Here is a 15305-nt window from a genome sequence, read left to right as displayed (position 1 = left end):
GAGCTGATGACGATGAACTGCGATGAACGAAGCGGAGCCCCTTAGGGAAGGATGCTCATGGGGCTGGACCGCAGTAGGACATGCCCCACTGCAGTAGCGGGGCTGTACAGCCCGCAAAACCCCCGTGCACATGTCCCGGGTGGCCAGGAAAGCTCTTTTATGATGGCCGGGCATCCCCAGCGGATTGAGCCCCGTTGGCCACTCATGGAGAGCAGATAAGCTGCGACACCTCCGCAGCCCCAGCACTGACGCCGACGCATCCCATAGGTTAACACCATCTGCGTCCTGCTGTCACCGCTGCTTCCCTGACCGCGAAAGGCCAGCGTGGACATCGCAGTGACATTTCCCAGACTGCTGCCCCTCACCAGCTGTGGGCTGGGAGGTCTCCGTCTAACAAATCCCACCGGGATGGCATCCTGCAAAGGCTGCACGTCCCCGTGCTGAAATGAAATCATTTGCTGTCTGCTTTGATTATAATACTTCTCTCTTAATAACCTGGGCAAAGCGCTTAGAGCTGTAATTAATCCTCACAAGGCCTCTTCTCCTCCAGATCCGGCGAGATTAGACCCCTCTGCCTCTGCAGACGGCAGCCTTTGAAGTGCCAGGGGAGTCGGCATTTCAAAGGGGACAGATCCGGCGTGGCGCACAGCGCCGCAGTGCCGTCAGAGGCGTACCCGTGGCTGGCACTGGACGCTGCGGACCAGGGGGATAAAATGAGGCTGTTCTTGCCCCCGTGTGAGCACCCAGCTGCCGGCTTTGCCCTGGAGCTGCAGAAGAGGCTGGAAAATGTACTTCCAGCTCCTTTTCTGGGTGAAACCCGCTGTCCCAGGGGCTGCGGCAGCTTGGCCGGAGCAGCAGCGTGGGGAGCTGGCAGGGACGGCCGCCACGAGCTCTGTCAGCCCCGGCCAGGACCCCGCTCCACCCTCCCGGTGACTTGTTCACCCCGGGCAAGCGAGAGGGGAGTAATTGGCAGCAGCAGCCATGGAGAGAAGAGCAGCTCCCTGCAGGGCACTCAGAGCAGGGTTGACAACCCAGACTTTAATTCGGGCCATAGATACTCACGGCTAACAAGGCAGGGCTGATGGCAACCCAGCACACCTTCCAGAACATCCCCGGGGTGAAGCCGAGCATGGCTTTCACGTCGTGGGAGAACCTCTGTATCCCTGTTGGAGGAGAGAGCTGTCACGGTCCCGGAGACCCGCGGGGGACGTGGGTACAGGGATGTGGGCACGACGCCCTCCGTGCCCCATCCGTCCTCATCAGGAGTCACACTGGGGCTTCTTCCCCCAACCCCCCCGGCATTTACACGCGGGCGTAAGGTTAAATACCTGTGTCGGTGCCTGCAGGATGTTTTTCATAGCGGAGGCAGTTTCTTACCGTAAAACCAGGAGACAGCTATCGTCTCCAGTAGCACCACCGCCAGGATTGAGCAGCCAGCGCCGAACTCCTCCAGCAGCTTCACCACGTAGGCTCCCCCCTGGAAGAGCACGAGGGAGGGGAGGGCGGCTGCAGACTCCGCGGGTGTGCGGAGCAGGTCTTGGGCAAAGGCCCACACCGGTGGTCGTTGGAGAAACCAGTACGTGTGTGGTGGGGATGGGAGCGGAGCGGTGCCTGGTGGTACTCACGTAGGTGAGGGTGCTCAGGGAGCCCAGGAAACAGACTGTGATGAGGCCGAGGACAAAGAGCTCCCGTCGCCCCGCCAGGACCTGGGGGTACTCATCCATCACGGCCGTGATGACGGCCTCCAAACCCCCAAACTGCAAAGGAGACGCCAGCGTGGGGTGGAGAAATGAGATGAGGGGACAGTCACAGTCTTGGAGAAAACCTGCTCCCCCCAAGGACCCCTCTGCCAATGAGCAGAGTGGGGACATCCCGTCCTGTCCCCTCCCTCCAGGGTGACCGTCCCCTCCAACAGGCTTTGGAGGACACCAGCTCAGACCCACTGGAGATGACAGTGTGGAGCTCCCTCATCCCCGTGCTTGGAGGGCTCTGGCAAGCGGCCCTCCTTCCCAAGGCCATGGCTCCCCTTGTCACCCTGCTATCAGCCATGGGACACGGCCATCCCCAGTCCCCGCTGGGGACATGGCCCCAGGCTGCACGGCCGTGCTGTCACGCTCCACGGAGACACCTACCGTGCTGTCCAGCCCCAGCGTTATCATCATCAGGAAGAAGATGATGGCGAAGAAGGTGGATCCCACCATGTTGGCGATTGCTTCAGGATAGGTGATAAAAAGGAGGCTCGGCCCTAGGAGGGGACACTGGTTTGGTTTGCCGTTCCCCCAGCTGCTCCAGCACAGCCCCGGGTGCTGTGGGAACGCGCTTGGGGAAGATGTCCCCAAACCAGAGTGGCCGTGCCTGGCGTGGGCTGAGATGCAGGGGGCGGACATCTCACTACCCTCCGCTCCTGGGAAGCGCTCCGAGGCACCCCGACAGACCCCATGGCCGGCCATCACCCTGTCCCCCCTCAGCCACAACGGGGACGCAGAGCCCTGGGGCAGCCGGGGAACATGGGGCCAAGATGGGGCAGTGGCACTGGAGGGAGGCGAACCTTTATCTCTCGCGACATCCTCCACCTCCACGTCCCTCATCTCGGCCATGTAGCCCAGCACGGTGAAGATGACGAAGCCCGAGAGGAAGCTGGTGAGGCAGTTCACCGCACTGGTGACGAGCGCGTCCCTGGAAGGCAGAAGGCAAGGAGAACGTGTCCTGTGGCAGAAACCCCACTCAGCTCTCACCCCGACTCAGCTGCTCCGGTCGTCTGCACCCCCACCAGTTCCCTCTCCTGGCCCCATGTACCAAAACCACCAGTCAAATGGGGAGAGATGCTCAGCCTGCGGCCACGGGGAACAGGGATGTGGCTCCACGGCAGCCCCAGTGCCCACAGGGACCCACGGCTGCGGGAGCTCACCGGTAGCAGTTGTTGTGGAAGTGGTTGTAACTGGCCAGAGCAAGGAGGACACCGAACCCAGGGCCCAAAGAGAAGAAAATCTGTGCAGCAGCATCAACCCAAACCTGGCAAGAGAAGCAACAGGCAGGTGGGGGAATAGGCAATGGGGTCCCCGGGGCTGGGACGGGGTTGGGAGGTGCCCCATGGCATGCCCACTCCATGGTGTGCCCACCCCACGGCACAGGGATGGGGTCCTCGTTGGTACCTGCCACCAAACCTCCTCTCTTGCCTGCCCCGTCCCCCCATGAGTTGTCCCCGGAGCAGCGGAGCTGCCGCGGGATGGAGGGAGCTCGTCTCCACCCTGGGGTCCTGCAGCAGCAGAGTGAAGGAACGGCATCTGTGCTGCCCCGTGCCCGGAGGGGGATGAAGTCAAGGGGAGCTTGGAGACCCCGGTGCCCACTCCTGCCGGCGCAGGTTGGGCTAGGCAGAGGCCCTGATTACCTTTAATGAGAATTCTCAAGTGCCGCCTGGTAATTACCCACAGGAAGCCTATTGTCAGGCCAGGGCGAGAACGTAGCACAAACAAAACCCAGCGGCAATGAGATGGGTGATTCAATTATAGATTTACATTTCCAAGAGCCTGTTCAGGGCATCTTGTTTCTGTAGGATCAAGGGCCCCATCGCCCTGTGGCTCAGGCAGTGGGGCCAGACCCGTGGGCAGGGGTGGGTGTCCGTCCCAGGGAAGGGGGTCTGGGGGCAGCCAGAGCCGCGGTGACACGTCCCACCACACACTCACCGCCGTGCTCAGGAGCTTGCCCCAGTCTGGGCGCAGGTAGAAGACAACCCCTCTCCAGGCGCCGGGCAGGGTGGCCCCCCGGACCAGCAGGATGAGCAGGACGACGTAGGGCAGCGTGGCCGTCACCCACACCACCTGCAGAGAGGCAGCCGTCAGTCCCCGGCACCGGCAGAGCTGCTCCACCGAGCACTCAAACCACCCGTGCTGGCACGGCCGGCTCTCTCGCGGCTGCCCAGGGTGGCCGAGGGGTAGGGGCATGGGGAGGAGGTGACATCCCGTGTTAAAGAAGCCAGGCGAGCTGCAAGACCTCACTGGGGCTTAGTCCCTCCTGCCTGGCCCTGGCTGCGGAGGGGATGCTGCACGCTGGGCTGTGAGCCCCCACGTGCCCCGGGGCTCCGGTGCATCCGTACTCGGGCAGGGCTGGCGCTGGAGCCCTCTTTCTTACCTTCCCCGAAGTTTTCACCCCTTTCCACAGACTGAAGTAGACGATGGTGAAGATGAGGAAGAGGCAGAGGAGCAGCTGCCAGTGGATCCCCCCTATGTCGTACAGACCCCCGGACTTCTGGATCTCCAGGACCTTCCTCCTGCGGGCAGGGATCCCCACGGCCGGGGAGGGGGTCTCAGGCCAGCGCGGTGCTGCTGGCTCTGCCCTTGCAGGCAGCCGGGGAGCGGGCACAGCCCTGGGCAGGCAGCTCCATGCTCACCTCTCCCCTGGAGCACCAGGCACGGTGGCCCTGAGCTCCTCAAGAGCATCCCTACATGATGGCCATGGGCAGTAGCGTACCTGCTCCCAGGTACCCCCGTCCTACTCCCCACGCAGCAGACCTGAGTGCCACCACGGGGATGTGCCCCAGCTTAAACACATCGTCCACGTACATGCACTTACGTATAAAACTCTTCAGCGGGGGATCGGGAGAAGTTGGTCCAAGTCACGTTGCTCCTCCCAAAGTAGTTGGTGCAGTTGGGTGTGTTCCAGGGGTTGTTGCAGCTTGCCCAGGGCAGGGTGCCCGAGAAGGACGAGTAGAAGTAATAGAGAGCCCAGGCGATGATGGTGTTGTAGTAGAAGGAGACGTACAGGCCAATGATGCAAATGGCAAAGCCGATGCCTGGGCAAAGAGAGGGGCAGACTCAGTGGCCCGCGCCGGTCCAGCCCTCTCCCGGTCCCCCGGGACGCGGCTCTGGGGACCTGCACCGCCTGCACAGCCAACACCAACACTGCACGGCCCCCAGCCCATGGCGGTGGCCCGGGGTTGGGGGGCTCTTACCTTTAAAGATGGGGCAGATGCGCTTCCAGATGGGGATGGCGCCCGTCCTGTGGAACTGCCCCAGGGCCAGCTCCATGTAGAAGAGGGGCACCCCTCCGAAAACTGCCATCAGGGTGTATGGGATGAGGAAGGCTCCTGTGGGGTGAGGAGCAGAGCGGCGGTGACCACTGCGGCCCCGCGCCGGGCAGCGAGCGCAGGTGGGCTGCGGTTGGGGGGGCTGCCACTGCTGCCACCCCCACAGTGCTGCAGCGAGGTGTCACGGAGGAGCGTGGGCGAGGGGTTTGGACACGTGTTTTGTAAGGTGCTTTACAAATCATCTGTTCAGGGGGGTTCACAGATGTGAGGACTCGGTGCCCTGGACTCCTGCGCTGCGGTGTTAGTCCCCGCTGGCGTCCCAGCCTTCGCTGGGGGGGGATCATTTTGCCGGGGTGGTAGAAAGAGCAATAGAAACCATCAGGGCACAGGGGATGGGACCCCGAGCACCTCTCAGGTCTAGAAGAGTTTTGGAGAAAATCCCATTGATTTTCTACACGGTCACGCCAAGACACAAGTAATTAAGGCCATAATCTGCATTATTCATAACAATGTCATCTTCACCAGGGCTACACTTGTACCCCATGGAGGTTTTGGAACTGGAGCTGCTCTCTGCGTGCTTGTCAGAACAGCCCTGTTGGGATTAGTTAATTTAACCCCCACGGCTCCTCTCTCCGCGAGCCCTTCACGCGCTCCACCCTCAACCCCTCCAGGGTTCCTCTTCTAGGAACATCTCCAGCTGATGGCTGAGCCCACCACCGTCCCGGATGAGCGCTCCCACCCTGCGTGGACCGTGGCTGTCCTTTCCAAGAGCTGCCACCTGAACGTCTCACGCTCCCGTGTGCGTGGGGCAGGTGGGGAGAGCATCTCCCTGAACCACATCAACGAAGAGTGGGTAAAGTTTCCTCCTGGTCCCACAGGAGTAAATCACAAATAACTGTGCTTCAGTGTGGGCACCTGGGATCCACATTTTAGCCTTGAGTATGGTACTAATTATCTCCTCCTAATTTTCCCAAGCAGTAGAGGACGTTTCCCGACTGCCAACTTCCGCAATTAAATCCACTGTGCTTTTGCAAACAGCACAAAATTTTCATTCCTCAATTTTAATTTCCATGCCAGGGGTTTTTCTCCTCTGCTCTATTTAAAGCAATTTGTTTAGATGTCATTTACCCCTTTTTTTTTCCTTTCTCGGAGCTTTCGTGTCTTAACTTTCTGTTGACGACCCCCCCAGGAGGGAACACCCCGAGCCCTGCGCGGTGCGGGGCTGCGCGGTCCCCGGGAGCCGGGGATGCTCGGCGGCATCCAGCCGGGATCTGCGGCGGGCGGCTGGGACGCTCGTGAGGATTATTTTAAAACACGAGCCGTCAGAAAGGGCGGCTTTCACAAAGGTCACAAAGGGTACGAACCTCCCGCCCCAAATTTGCAGATTCTTAATCCTTTTATGCAGTTTGGACCACACTAGTTTTCTCTTTGTGATCCTAGAGCTGCTAACCCACCTCTCACCGGGGGAAGGAGTGAATGGCACCGGGGAAGGAGGAGGACACTGTGAATGGAGGAGGATTTTGAATGAAGAAAGACACAAAACAGAAAAGAGACAGATGTCAGGAGAAGTTGTTGGGTTTGTCTCTAAACTGCCCTGTCCAGAGAGGAGCAGGTAGAGACAAAGAAAGAAAAGAAACAGAGAGTTTTTCAGCCTGGGAAAGGTGAAAAACAGATTTCTTTTCTCCAAAAGAAGACTTAAATAATCCCAGTGGTGTCCTTACCCCCTCCGTTTTGGTAGCAGATGTAAGGGAACCGCCAGACGTTGCCCAGATCCACAGCGAATCCGACGACCGAGAGGAGGAAATCCATTTTTTTGCTCCACTTGTCCCTGGGGTGGGTTTGGGGTCCCGGGGGTGCGGGGCCGGCCGTGGGACCGGGGTGGGGGGCCGTGCCCTGCCAGGGAGGGCTGGCAGCGGGCGCCGGGCAGGGCTGCTCTGCCATCCTGTCGCCCCGGCAATTCAGGCTGAGTAACTTGGGGACGGGAAGGATTTTTCTGTTGCTGATGACAGATCCGAGGAGGGGAGGGTCAGGCTGACTGCGCTTCCCCACCTCCCGCTGGAAACCCACGGCACCGAGAGCAGCCGGCGGAGAAACCCATCCTCTGATCAAAGGCAGGAGGGGGGAGAGCGGTTTTCTGAGCGCAGGGCTGAGGCGCGGGGACCAGCATCACCACACGGGTTTCTGTCCCCTCCGCTCCCGGGGTCTGCGCCCCGGCAGGAGCATTTTGGGCTTGGGGTCAGTGCGACAGAACTGTACTCGCACACAGAGGTGCCCCTTCCTCCTGACAAAGAATTATTTCTTTCTACTTGGTGTATTTTGCAATTAGCGCTCTGCGAATGATGACACCAAACCCACCAAAGCCGACGAGGGCTCATTCTTGCAGGGGAAACTCTGCGGAGCGAGCGGTGCCCACAGATGCTCCCTGGCCGGGAGGCAACTGCATGGCACAACTGTGGCCACCGCTCGCCGTGGGCCCATTGGACCTGTTGTGTGCATCTCTGTGTGCTGCCGGCAGCCAGCGGCGCTCACGCAGAGCTGCCCGGTCCGAGCCATCCCGCATCACCCCGTCTGTCCTCATGGACCTGCTGGATCTTTCCGTAGCCCAGCGGGGGTGAGTGGTTGCCAATAAGCTGCTTGAAAGCAAAATAACTTTTGCAGTTCAGCTGCGATGAGGGAGGGGATGGCAGTGTACCAAAAGCCATCGCTCTCTTCAATTTGACAGTTTAGTAGCAAATTTCATCGCCTGCTTACAGCCCTGGCAAGTCCCTGGGTCTCGTCCCTGGCTGTGACACCAGTGTCGGTGCTGAGCTAGCCCTTGCCTTGGGCCACCCGGTGCTCCCAGAGCTCCATGGTGCTCCAGCACCGGCTTTTCCAGGCACCCTCATCTGTAATTACAAGAAACTACAGAAGAGATCAAACCGGGAACTGTGGTTCTTAGGGCCACGGCTCACGGGTTGCTGTGACGACGTGACGCCAGTCACCCAGCGTCTACCCGGCATGGGAAACCTCTGGACACTGTTAATCCATCAGGCACACGCATGGAGACCCGTTAGAAACGTCCACTTAAAAACACATATAGGTTTTTTTTTTTTGGGGGGTGTCTGGCGCTGCCTGTTGGAACTGTCGGACTGGAGCGGCTCGCGGGGATTGATGCTCGTCCCCTGGGTGGACGTCCCGGTGCTCTGGGTGGCTGCAGTGGGGTGGGCAGGACAGGCTGTGCCACGGTGGGCTTAGTCCAGGCTATGGTGGCACAGTCACCCTGGGGCAGGGACACGGCTCTGCCGGGGATGTCACCCCACTGGCTCTTCTCCCACACAAGAGCCCGTGTGAACAGGATTTTGTCAACTTAACCAGCTCCTCCTCCTTGTCCCCCTGCACTTGGCTGCCCCCAACGCCTTGCTGTGTGTCCCCAGGTTCTCCCTGCCCCGGAGCAGGGACCCCAGCAGCGGATGGCCAAACTGGGGTGCCCAGCCCCGAGCTGCCCCCTCCCAGCGGGCAGCGATGGGTGGTGGGTCCCCTCCGGCCACCCGCCTGCTGTGGGTCCCCGCGCAGGGCGGGCTGCGCTCGGCACGGCTTCTCCCTCTCCGCCTGTGAAATTATCATTCCTTTTAACACCTTTTTTTTTTGAAAATGCAACGATTTTCTGCCTGTGCGTTTTCAAGGAGTGGTGGGTACCGGCTCTCCGCACGTGCTTTTCTCCGAGCGAAGGTGTTCAGTCGGAGGGTGTGAGGCTGATCCCGCACCCCGGTCCCTGCGCTGGGTGGGGAGCGAGCGGAGGTTGGGGTGGTCCCGTCGCGGCCAGGCAAAGCCCCCCCCCCTCCACGAGCCCCACGGCTTTGCCGCTGCGGTTCTCCCCTGAGCTGAAACCCAGCACACGGATGAGGGACAATTAATCTCCTGCGGGTTTATACGGGATTTGTGTCACTCCTGGGACTTTGCAAAGTGGTGAATTTTAGCTGTAGTCCTTCCAGTAGGGGTGCGGGCGCAGCCATGGGAAATCAAAGCCGAGGCTGTGCTCTGGGGCTGCGGGGGGCGGCGGAGGGGCTGCCCGTGTCCCTTCTGCGGGATGAAGGTGAGAAACCCCTGCTGCTGATGTGATTTGAGGAGAGTGCTGGGGGAAACAAGGTTTAATCCCCCCAACCGAGGACCATTTTAAGGGCACAAATGACAGAACGGAGACGGCTGGTGCCATAGCAACTGTAAAAAAATAATAGCTCTTTCTCCGTAGCTGACCCTTCTTTTCTCCAGGTAGTTCACACACAGCAGCTTGGTGTGCCGAGTGTGGAGACCCTCCTGCACCCAGACCCTGCTCCCTGCTCGGGAAGCCTCAATAGATGCGCTCTGAGTCAGTCCCAGTCCCCACAGGAGGCTGCGCTGGCGGGGAAGAGGGGACTGGTGGTCTGTGGTGGTCTGTGGGGGTCTGTGGGGGTCTGCGGTGGTCTGTGGGGAGCAGGTCCCCCCACAGCATCCCTCAGCGCGGGGCGCTGTGCTGAGGCCACTTCCTGGGTGCGCATCAGATGCCGTTCAAACACTGGCATCCTTTTTAAAACAAAGCTCCTTGCTCTCCTGAAGAGGCTCTGTTTTTCCTCACATTGATCTTTTAAATGGCAGGAGGTGGGCTTTGTACTCGCACCTTGGGCAAAGGTGCATGTCCTCGCACCACGGCACGGCCGTGGCTATTCCCACAGCATCTCCACGCCAGAGCTGCATGGTGGTTTGGCAACGCGGGGATGTGCAGCCTGCACATTGCCGTCTAAAAGCTCCCTGCACCAAGGCACCGACCGGTATCAGTGTCCCCACACGCCAGTGCTGCTCTGCTCCGGCCGAGCCGATGTGCCGCACGGTCAGTTTGATGCTGCTGTTGCTGTTCCAGCATCCTCCACCCGTGACAGATCCCGCCCCGGGGTCCTCGCTGGGGAATGAGCCGCGAATGCACCCAGCACTCCCATCCTGCTCCCACCTTCTCCTTGGGTGCCCAATCGCCCACCCGTGCCGCTGCCCGCTGCCCCTCCGCACCGACCCGCTCATGCGGCTGCCTCTTCTCCGGCATGGGGTCAAGGCTGCCGCTGTCAAGTCAATGAGGAGAGAGAGCTTTGAAATCTCAATATTTTTATTTTTTTAGAAGCTGGAAGCTGGAAAAACCACTGCAGGTTCTCAGGGCTGCTGGAGATGGGAGGAGGGCAGAGGGAGAGGTGTCTTTGGGAGATGGTTTTCAGTGTGAGGAGTTGTGCTCCCCAGACTCAGCCCCGGTGCTTTGGGGTCCCACGAGCGCTGAACTCCCAGCAGGATCCTGGCTTTGTGACCCCCTGGAAAGATGAGTTTTCCCCAGAGTTTTATTTATTCTAATCACAGTTTTACAGCCCCCACGTAAGGACCAAGGTGTCTTGCTCCGGCTTGGCCCATTGTCCTGCTTTGAGCAACACAGGACTAATTTCTGTTCTAATGCCTGGGAAAACTGCACTTTTAAAAGACTCTGTTATCTGAATTTGTGAAAATATTTACTTTATAGCTGGCTATGGTGTGTGGGTTCCAAGGTCTCGGTGTTTTCGAGCTCACCAGGTGCTGGGATGAGGAGGAGCGAGACCCAGGCACTTGGCCCAAAGTGGCCAACAGGATTATTTCATTATTTCCCCGTCCACGGGGGAGTTTTCTGGGTAAAATGTTGTTATTTTGCCAATTGTAGCTCAATATTTTTGTCCATCATCTGACACTCAGTTAGAAGCCTTTCAGAGAGGCGGCTCTGGAGACTACATAGCGTTTGAAATCATACACAGCTAAAGTCAGCGGCGCTGGATCTGGGCGAGGAGGAAGGGGCCGCAGCAGGCGGCCTCGACAGGCATCTCTGCTGGTCCTTTACTGCAGCTCACGTGCTGAAAGCCGGCTGGTCCCCTGCGCACCGGCCATCCTGCTGTCTAAATACCTGCAACATCACCGTCAGACATACTCTGTGCACTCCCTTCACCTGGTTACTTTTGCTTTGTCCTCTTATTTTCCTTACTCAAAGCACAAATCACTTTAGATTTAAAATGTGGAGTTTAAATCTAGCTCAAATCAGATTTAAATTTGAATTTCCATCGAGTTAGAAGTTGTTTCTAAACAGTACGATTATTTGATTAGCAGATTGCTTTTATCCTACCTGCTCATCCGTGCAATGAAATGCAGAGGAGTGAATTGCGGTCTTAAAACAACTATCCTGTTTAAGCCGCAGAGGCAGCAGTGGGAAGTTTAATTTAATTAGCATGATACTCAGAGATGTAACTTAATCACATTAAGTATAGATCAACGTGCTCTCATTTAAGCTCTCCAGACTTCAAAAAAACAGGGGCCAATCATCTCCTACCCGTCTTTAATCCAGGGAGAAGCAGAATTTTCCAAGGAAAAGGAAGCAGCAAGGCTTATGGAGAGTTCATCCCTGTGCTTGTTTAAGCTAATTTCTCCCCAAAGGAAGGTAATATATTAGTAATAGCTCCCACTCCCTCTATGGCACCGCTGTTCCTGGGGAGAAAGAAGCCAGGCAAATCACTTGTCCCTCTCCGATGGCCTAAATGTTGCCCTAGTCGGCACGTGGTCCCACAGAAATGCCGGCACCCCCAACCACCAGAACCCCTCTGGGTTCGTTCGGCGTGCAGACACTGCCCACCCCGTGTTAGTGAGCCTGCGGTACCGCAGAGAGATTGACAGGACTGAAGATCGTACAAAACCAGCACGGTTCATTAACAGGAATCAAAATGATGTTCTCGCTCCTCTGGGCTTCCCTCCACCAGTGTGGTGCATTTGGGTCAGGCTCACCGGGTGGGCACTGGTCCCCCGAGCTCGGCAGAGCCCCGCAGGAGTGCAGGTCCCCTCGGCATCACCCCTCGGCCGCATCCTGCCAGCACCAGCACGGGAGGAACCAGGCAGTGCTTGTCTGAGCACAAACGCTACGGCAGAGCTGCCAAGGTCTTCTGGGTGCTGGAAAAGCTGCTTGGGCTCACCCTGGCCCTTAAAATAAGTGGATTTTGTTGGGCAAAGTCCTAAAAGAGTTGTTTTCGCTCAGCTTGGACAGACTCGTTTTCTTGATTGAGGTGCTAAACTGAGCAATTCCTGACGTCTCCTGCCAGTCAAGAGACAGGTCGATGCTTCCAACATCATTTTCACGATAGCAAAAGTGAGAAACAGGCAGGAGAAACTCGCCTGCCTGTCCAAGCCCGAGATCAAAGCTTTGTCGGGCAGCCCAGGCTCTCCTGGCTGGTTTACGTCAGACAGTCATCCTGGGCTGGGAAAGCTTTACAGAGACCAGAGCTGTGCAAGGTGCCATGTGTGACACGTCCGTGTTGTGCCCCAGCTCCTTGGGAACCTGGCACCTTTTCGGTTCCAGCACCCGCAGGTACACGGAGCCACGGCTCTGCACTGTCCCAGCCGCAGCTCAGGGGCAGGGGAGCCAGTTGGCTGTCTCTGCCCTTGGTAATTTGGTTCTCTGTTGATATCTGATGGCACTCCTACATGGTGTTTTATGAGGCTGCGATGCCTTCATTATGAGTGTTTATTAGCCTGTCTTAATTGCCCATTCAAGACTGCAGGACTCACGGTCTTCAATAAATGACAGGCAGGGTTGTGGAGCAGCAGAGCTCAGTACCAGCCGAGGGGGCTGACTGCGAGCACAGCCTGAGTCCTGGCTGGCCACGACGGTCTCGGGTCAGACCTGGCAAGCCCTGGGCTCCTGCCTCTTAGCACCTTTGGTCCTTCTCCTCCCGCACCCCTTTTGGAGGAAGGGGATCCCATCTGCAGGGGCTCTCCACAGACAGACCCCTGGCGCAGGCTGCTGGGCAGAAGAGATGCAATGGTGCCACCTGGTGAGACCGGGCAGGCGGGCTCGCTGCCTTGGGGGTCCGCAGCTGATGTTCGCGGGGAGTGGACACGCAGCCCTATGGACAAACCAGGCGCGACTCCCCAAAGGTGGCACGCCGACTCCTGTGTCGCTGGCCCAGCCTGAGGTCAGGGGTGACTCCCCAGGCTGAGATCAGCATCCCAAGGGTCGAGTCAACACTCAGCAACTGCAGACAGGAGTTGTGACCCCCACCAGCAGCACCCAGAGATGCCCAGGCTGGACTCCCATGGAGGCCAGAACCTTTCTGGGATCCACCTGGATCAGCAATTACATATCCCCAAGCAAGCTGGCCCTGTCGCTGCAGTTCAGTAACATTTGTGCTGCCACCACCTCTGTTAACAGGGTATTTAGAAAGCAAATAAACAGTGGAAAGCAAATAGCATACAAGGAAATAGGTTTTGTCTACAATGGATATGGCACGGGGTCTCTCCTGGCCCCTGTGGCGGCGGTAAAGTACAGAAGGGGCTGAATTCTGGTTAATCCCCAGTTCAGAGCTCCCTCCTTTCCTCCCGGCAGATGAATGCCCAGCATGGGTGGCAGAGGGGAGCCGTTGGGATGGATGATTCCTGCCGTCTTCAGGGCCACCCACCACCAGCATGGGGTAGAAGGCAGCTGCTGGGAGGCAGAGGACGCAGCCCAGATTGTGGAGTAGCGACGGAGTGGTGCCCAGGGCTGCAGGGGCTGGGAATTTCGAACAGGCTGTGACCTTCCCTGCTCTCTGTGAGCCCCTTCCCAAGTTGTGGCAGTGAGTCCCATCCCAAGCGATGTCAGCAAGGACCAGCCAGGGCCGTGTTGGCGGCTGGCAGCTGCGTGCCGGCATGCAGCATGGCCGGGCACCGCTGCCCTCGCGCTAATGTGGTTTGTAGTTATTGGAAACTGGACTGCGAAGGAGCCGGGATCCTGTTTCTATGGAAATGTCCTGGAACAGCAAACCAGGGAAGAGAAAAACAGAAGATATGTTAATGGGCGCTGCTCAGCAGGCCATTCTCTGAAGGGGCTGTGATTTTGATAGGAAGCATCTGGGGCCTCCGGTGAATACGTCTTCTCGGCTCATTATCACCTTCCTGGCGTGGAAGAGCCCACCGGAGCCTGCCTGGATGGTGCATGGCTGCTGGGACATTGCCGCTTGGCACCTCCTGGAGCTTCCGAACCACCATACGATGCCGGACATGGCCACCTGCACCTACCACAAAACCACCCTGCATGTGGGGACACACCGAGGGCTGCAGCCTGTGCCCCGTCCCTGTGTCACCCGTGTCACCCAGACCCACAGGCCGCCATCCCCGGGCACCCCAGGGTGCGTCGGCCCCAGCTTGGGGGGTGCTGGAGTCTGGCTGGGGCGGGGGGTGTCTCAGTTGAGGGGTGCCTGGTGGTGGGGAGCCCCTGGGAGCTGGGTGGCCCGGCTGTGGTCCCCACTGAGGGGCTGGGCCTCGTTGGGGTCCCCCCACTGCGGGGCCGGGCCTGGTTCAACCCCCCCCTGGGGGGTCCATGCCTGGTTGGGGTCCCCCCTTGGTGGCCAGATCCCAGCTGGGGTACCTTCCCACCCCCAGGGCCGTGCCGGGTTGGGGTCCCCCTTGCTGGCCAGGGCCCATGTGGGGTCATCATCCCCCCCCTCGGGAGAACGTGCCCAGTTGGGGTCCCTCCTTGGTGGCCAGAGCCTGGTTGGGGTGCCCCCTCAAGGGACTGTGTCCAGTTGTGGTCCCCCCTTGATGGCCGGGGCCCAGCTGCGGTCACCCCCTGAGGGACCATGCCCGGTTGGGGTCCCTCCTTGGTTGGCCGGGGCCCAGTTGGGGTCCTCCCCTTGGTGGACAGGGTCTGGTTGGGGACCCCTTCAGGAGACCGTGGCCAGTTGGGGTCCGTTACCCCTCAAGGGACCGTGCCCAGTTGGGGTCCCCCCTGAGGGTCCAGGCCTGGTTGGGGTCCCCCCCTTGGTGGCCAGGGTCCGGTTGGGGTCCCCCCACTGCGGGGCCGGGCCTGGTTCAACCCCCCCCTGGGGGGTCCATGCCTGGTTGGGGTCCCCCCTTGGTGGCCAGATCCCAGCTGGGGTACCTTCCCACCCCCAGGGCCGTGCCGGGTTGGGGTCCCCCTTGCTGGCCAGGGCCCATGTGGGGTCATCATCCCCCCCCTCGGGGGAACGTGCCCAGTTGGGGTCCCTCCTTGGTGGCCAGAGCCTGGTTGGGGTGCCCCCTCAAGGGACTGTGTCCAGTTGTGGTCCCCCCTTGATGGCCGGGGCCCAGCTGCGGTCACCCCCTGAGGGACCATGCCCGGTTGGGGTCCCTCCTTGGTTGGCCGGGGCCCAGTTGGGGTCCTCCCCTTGGTGGACAGGGTCTGGTTGGGGACCCCTTCAGGAGACCGTGGCCAGTTGGGGTCCGTTACCCCTCAAGGGACCGTGCCCAGTTGGGGTCCCCCCTGAGG

The 15305-nt window shown here is 59.5% G+C and overlaps 2 protein-coding genes across 2 annotated transcripts in view; one reads left to right on the top strand and one right to left on the bottom strand.

The window, feature by feature from the left end:
- Nucleotides 1-6964, bottom strand: part of LOC104290111 (sodium-dependent serotonin transporter-like) — a 7677-nt gene extending 713 nt beyond the window's left edge. Inside the window, 12 exon segments of the mRNA XM_009889173.1 lie at nt 2-17; nt 1063-1163; nt 1378-1477; nt 1626-1757; nt 2133-2245; nt 2549-2676; nt 2909-3012; nt 3684-3818; nt 4129-4267; nt 4570-4789; nt 4949-5083; nt 6745-6964. Coding sequence (XP_009887475.1) covers nt 2-17; nt 1063-1163; nt 1378-1477; nt 1626-1757; nt 2133-2245; nt 2549-2676; nt 2909-3012; nt 3684-3818; nt 4129-4267; nt 4570-4789; nt 4949-5083; nt 6745-6964 — 1543 coding nt within the window.
- A 2049-nt stretch (nt 6965-9013) lies between these two features.
- SGSM1 (small G protein signaling modulator 1) overlaps nt 9014-15305 on the top strand; it is a 46436-nt gene continuing 40144 nt past the window's right edge. The window contains exon 1 of the mRNA XM_009889172.1: nt 9014-9095. Within this exon, the coding sequence (XP_009887474.1) occupies nt 9014-9095 (82 nt within the window). The remainder of the gene's footprint in view (nt 9096-15305) is intronic.

The sequence above is a fragment of the Charadrius vociferus genome, unplaced genomic scaffold, assembly GCF_000708025.1.
Source record: "Charadrius vociferus isolate BGI_N301 unplaced genomic scaffold, ASM70802v2 scaffold567, whole genome shotgun sequence".
NCBI lineage: Eukaryota > Metazoa > Chordata > Aves > Charadriiformes > Charadriidae > Charadrius > Charadrius vociferus.
This window is presented reverse-complemented; position numbering and strand designations above follow the sequence as displayed.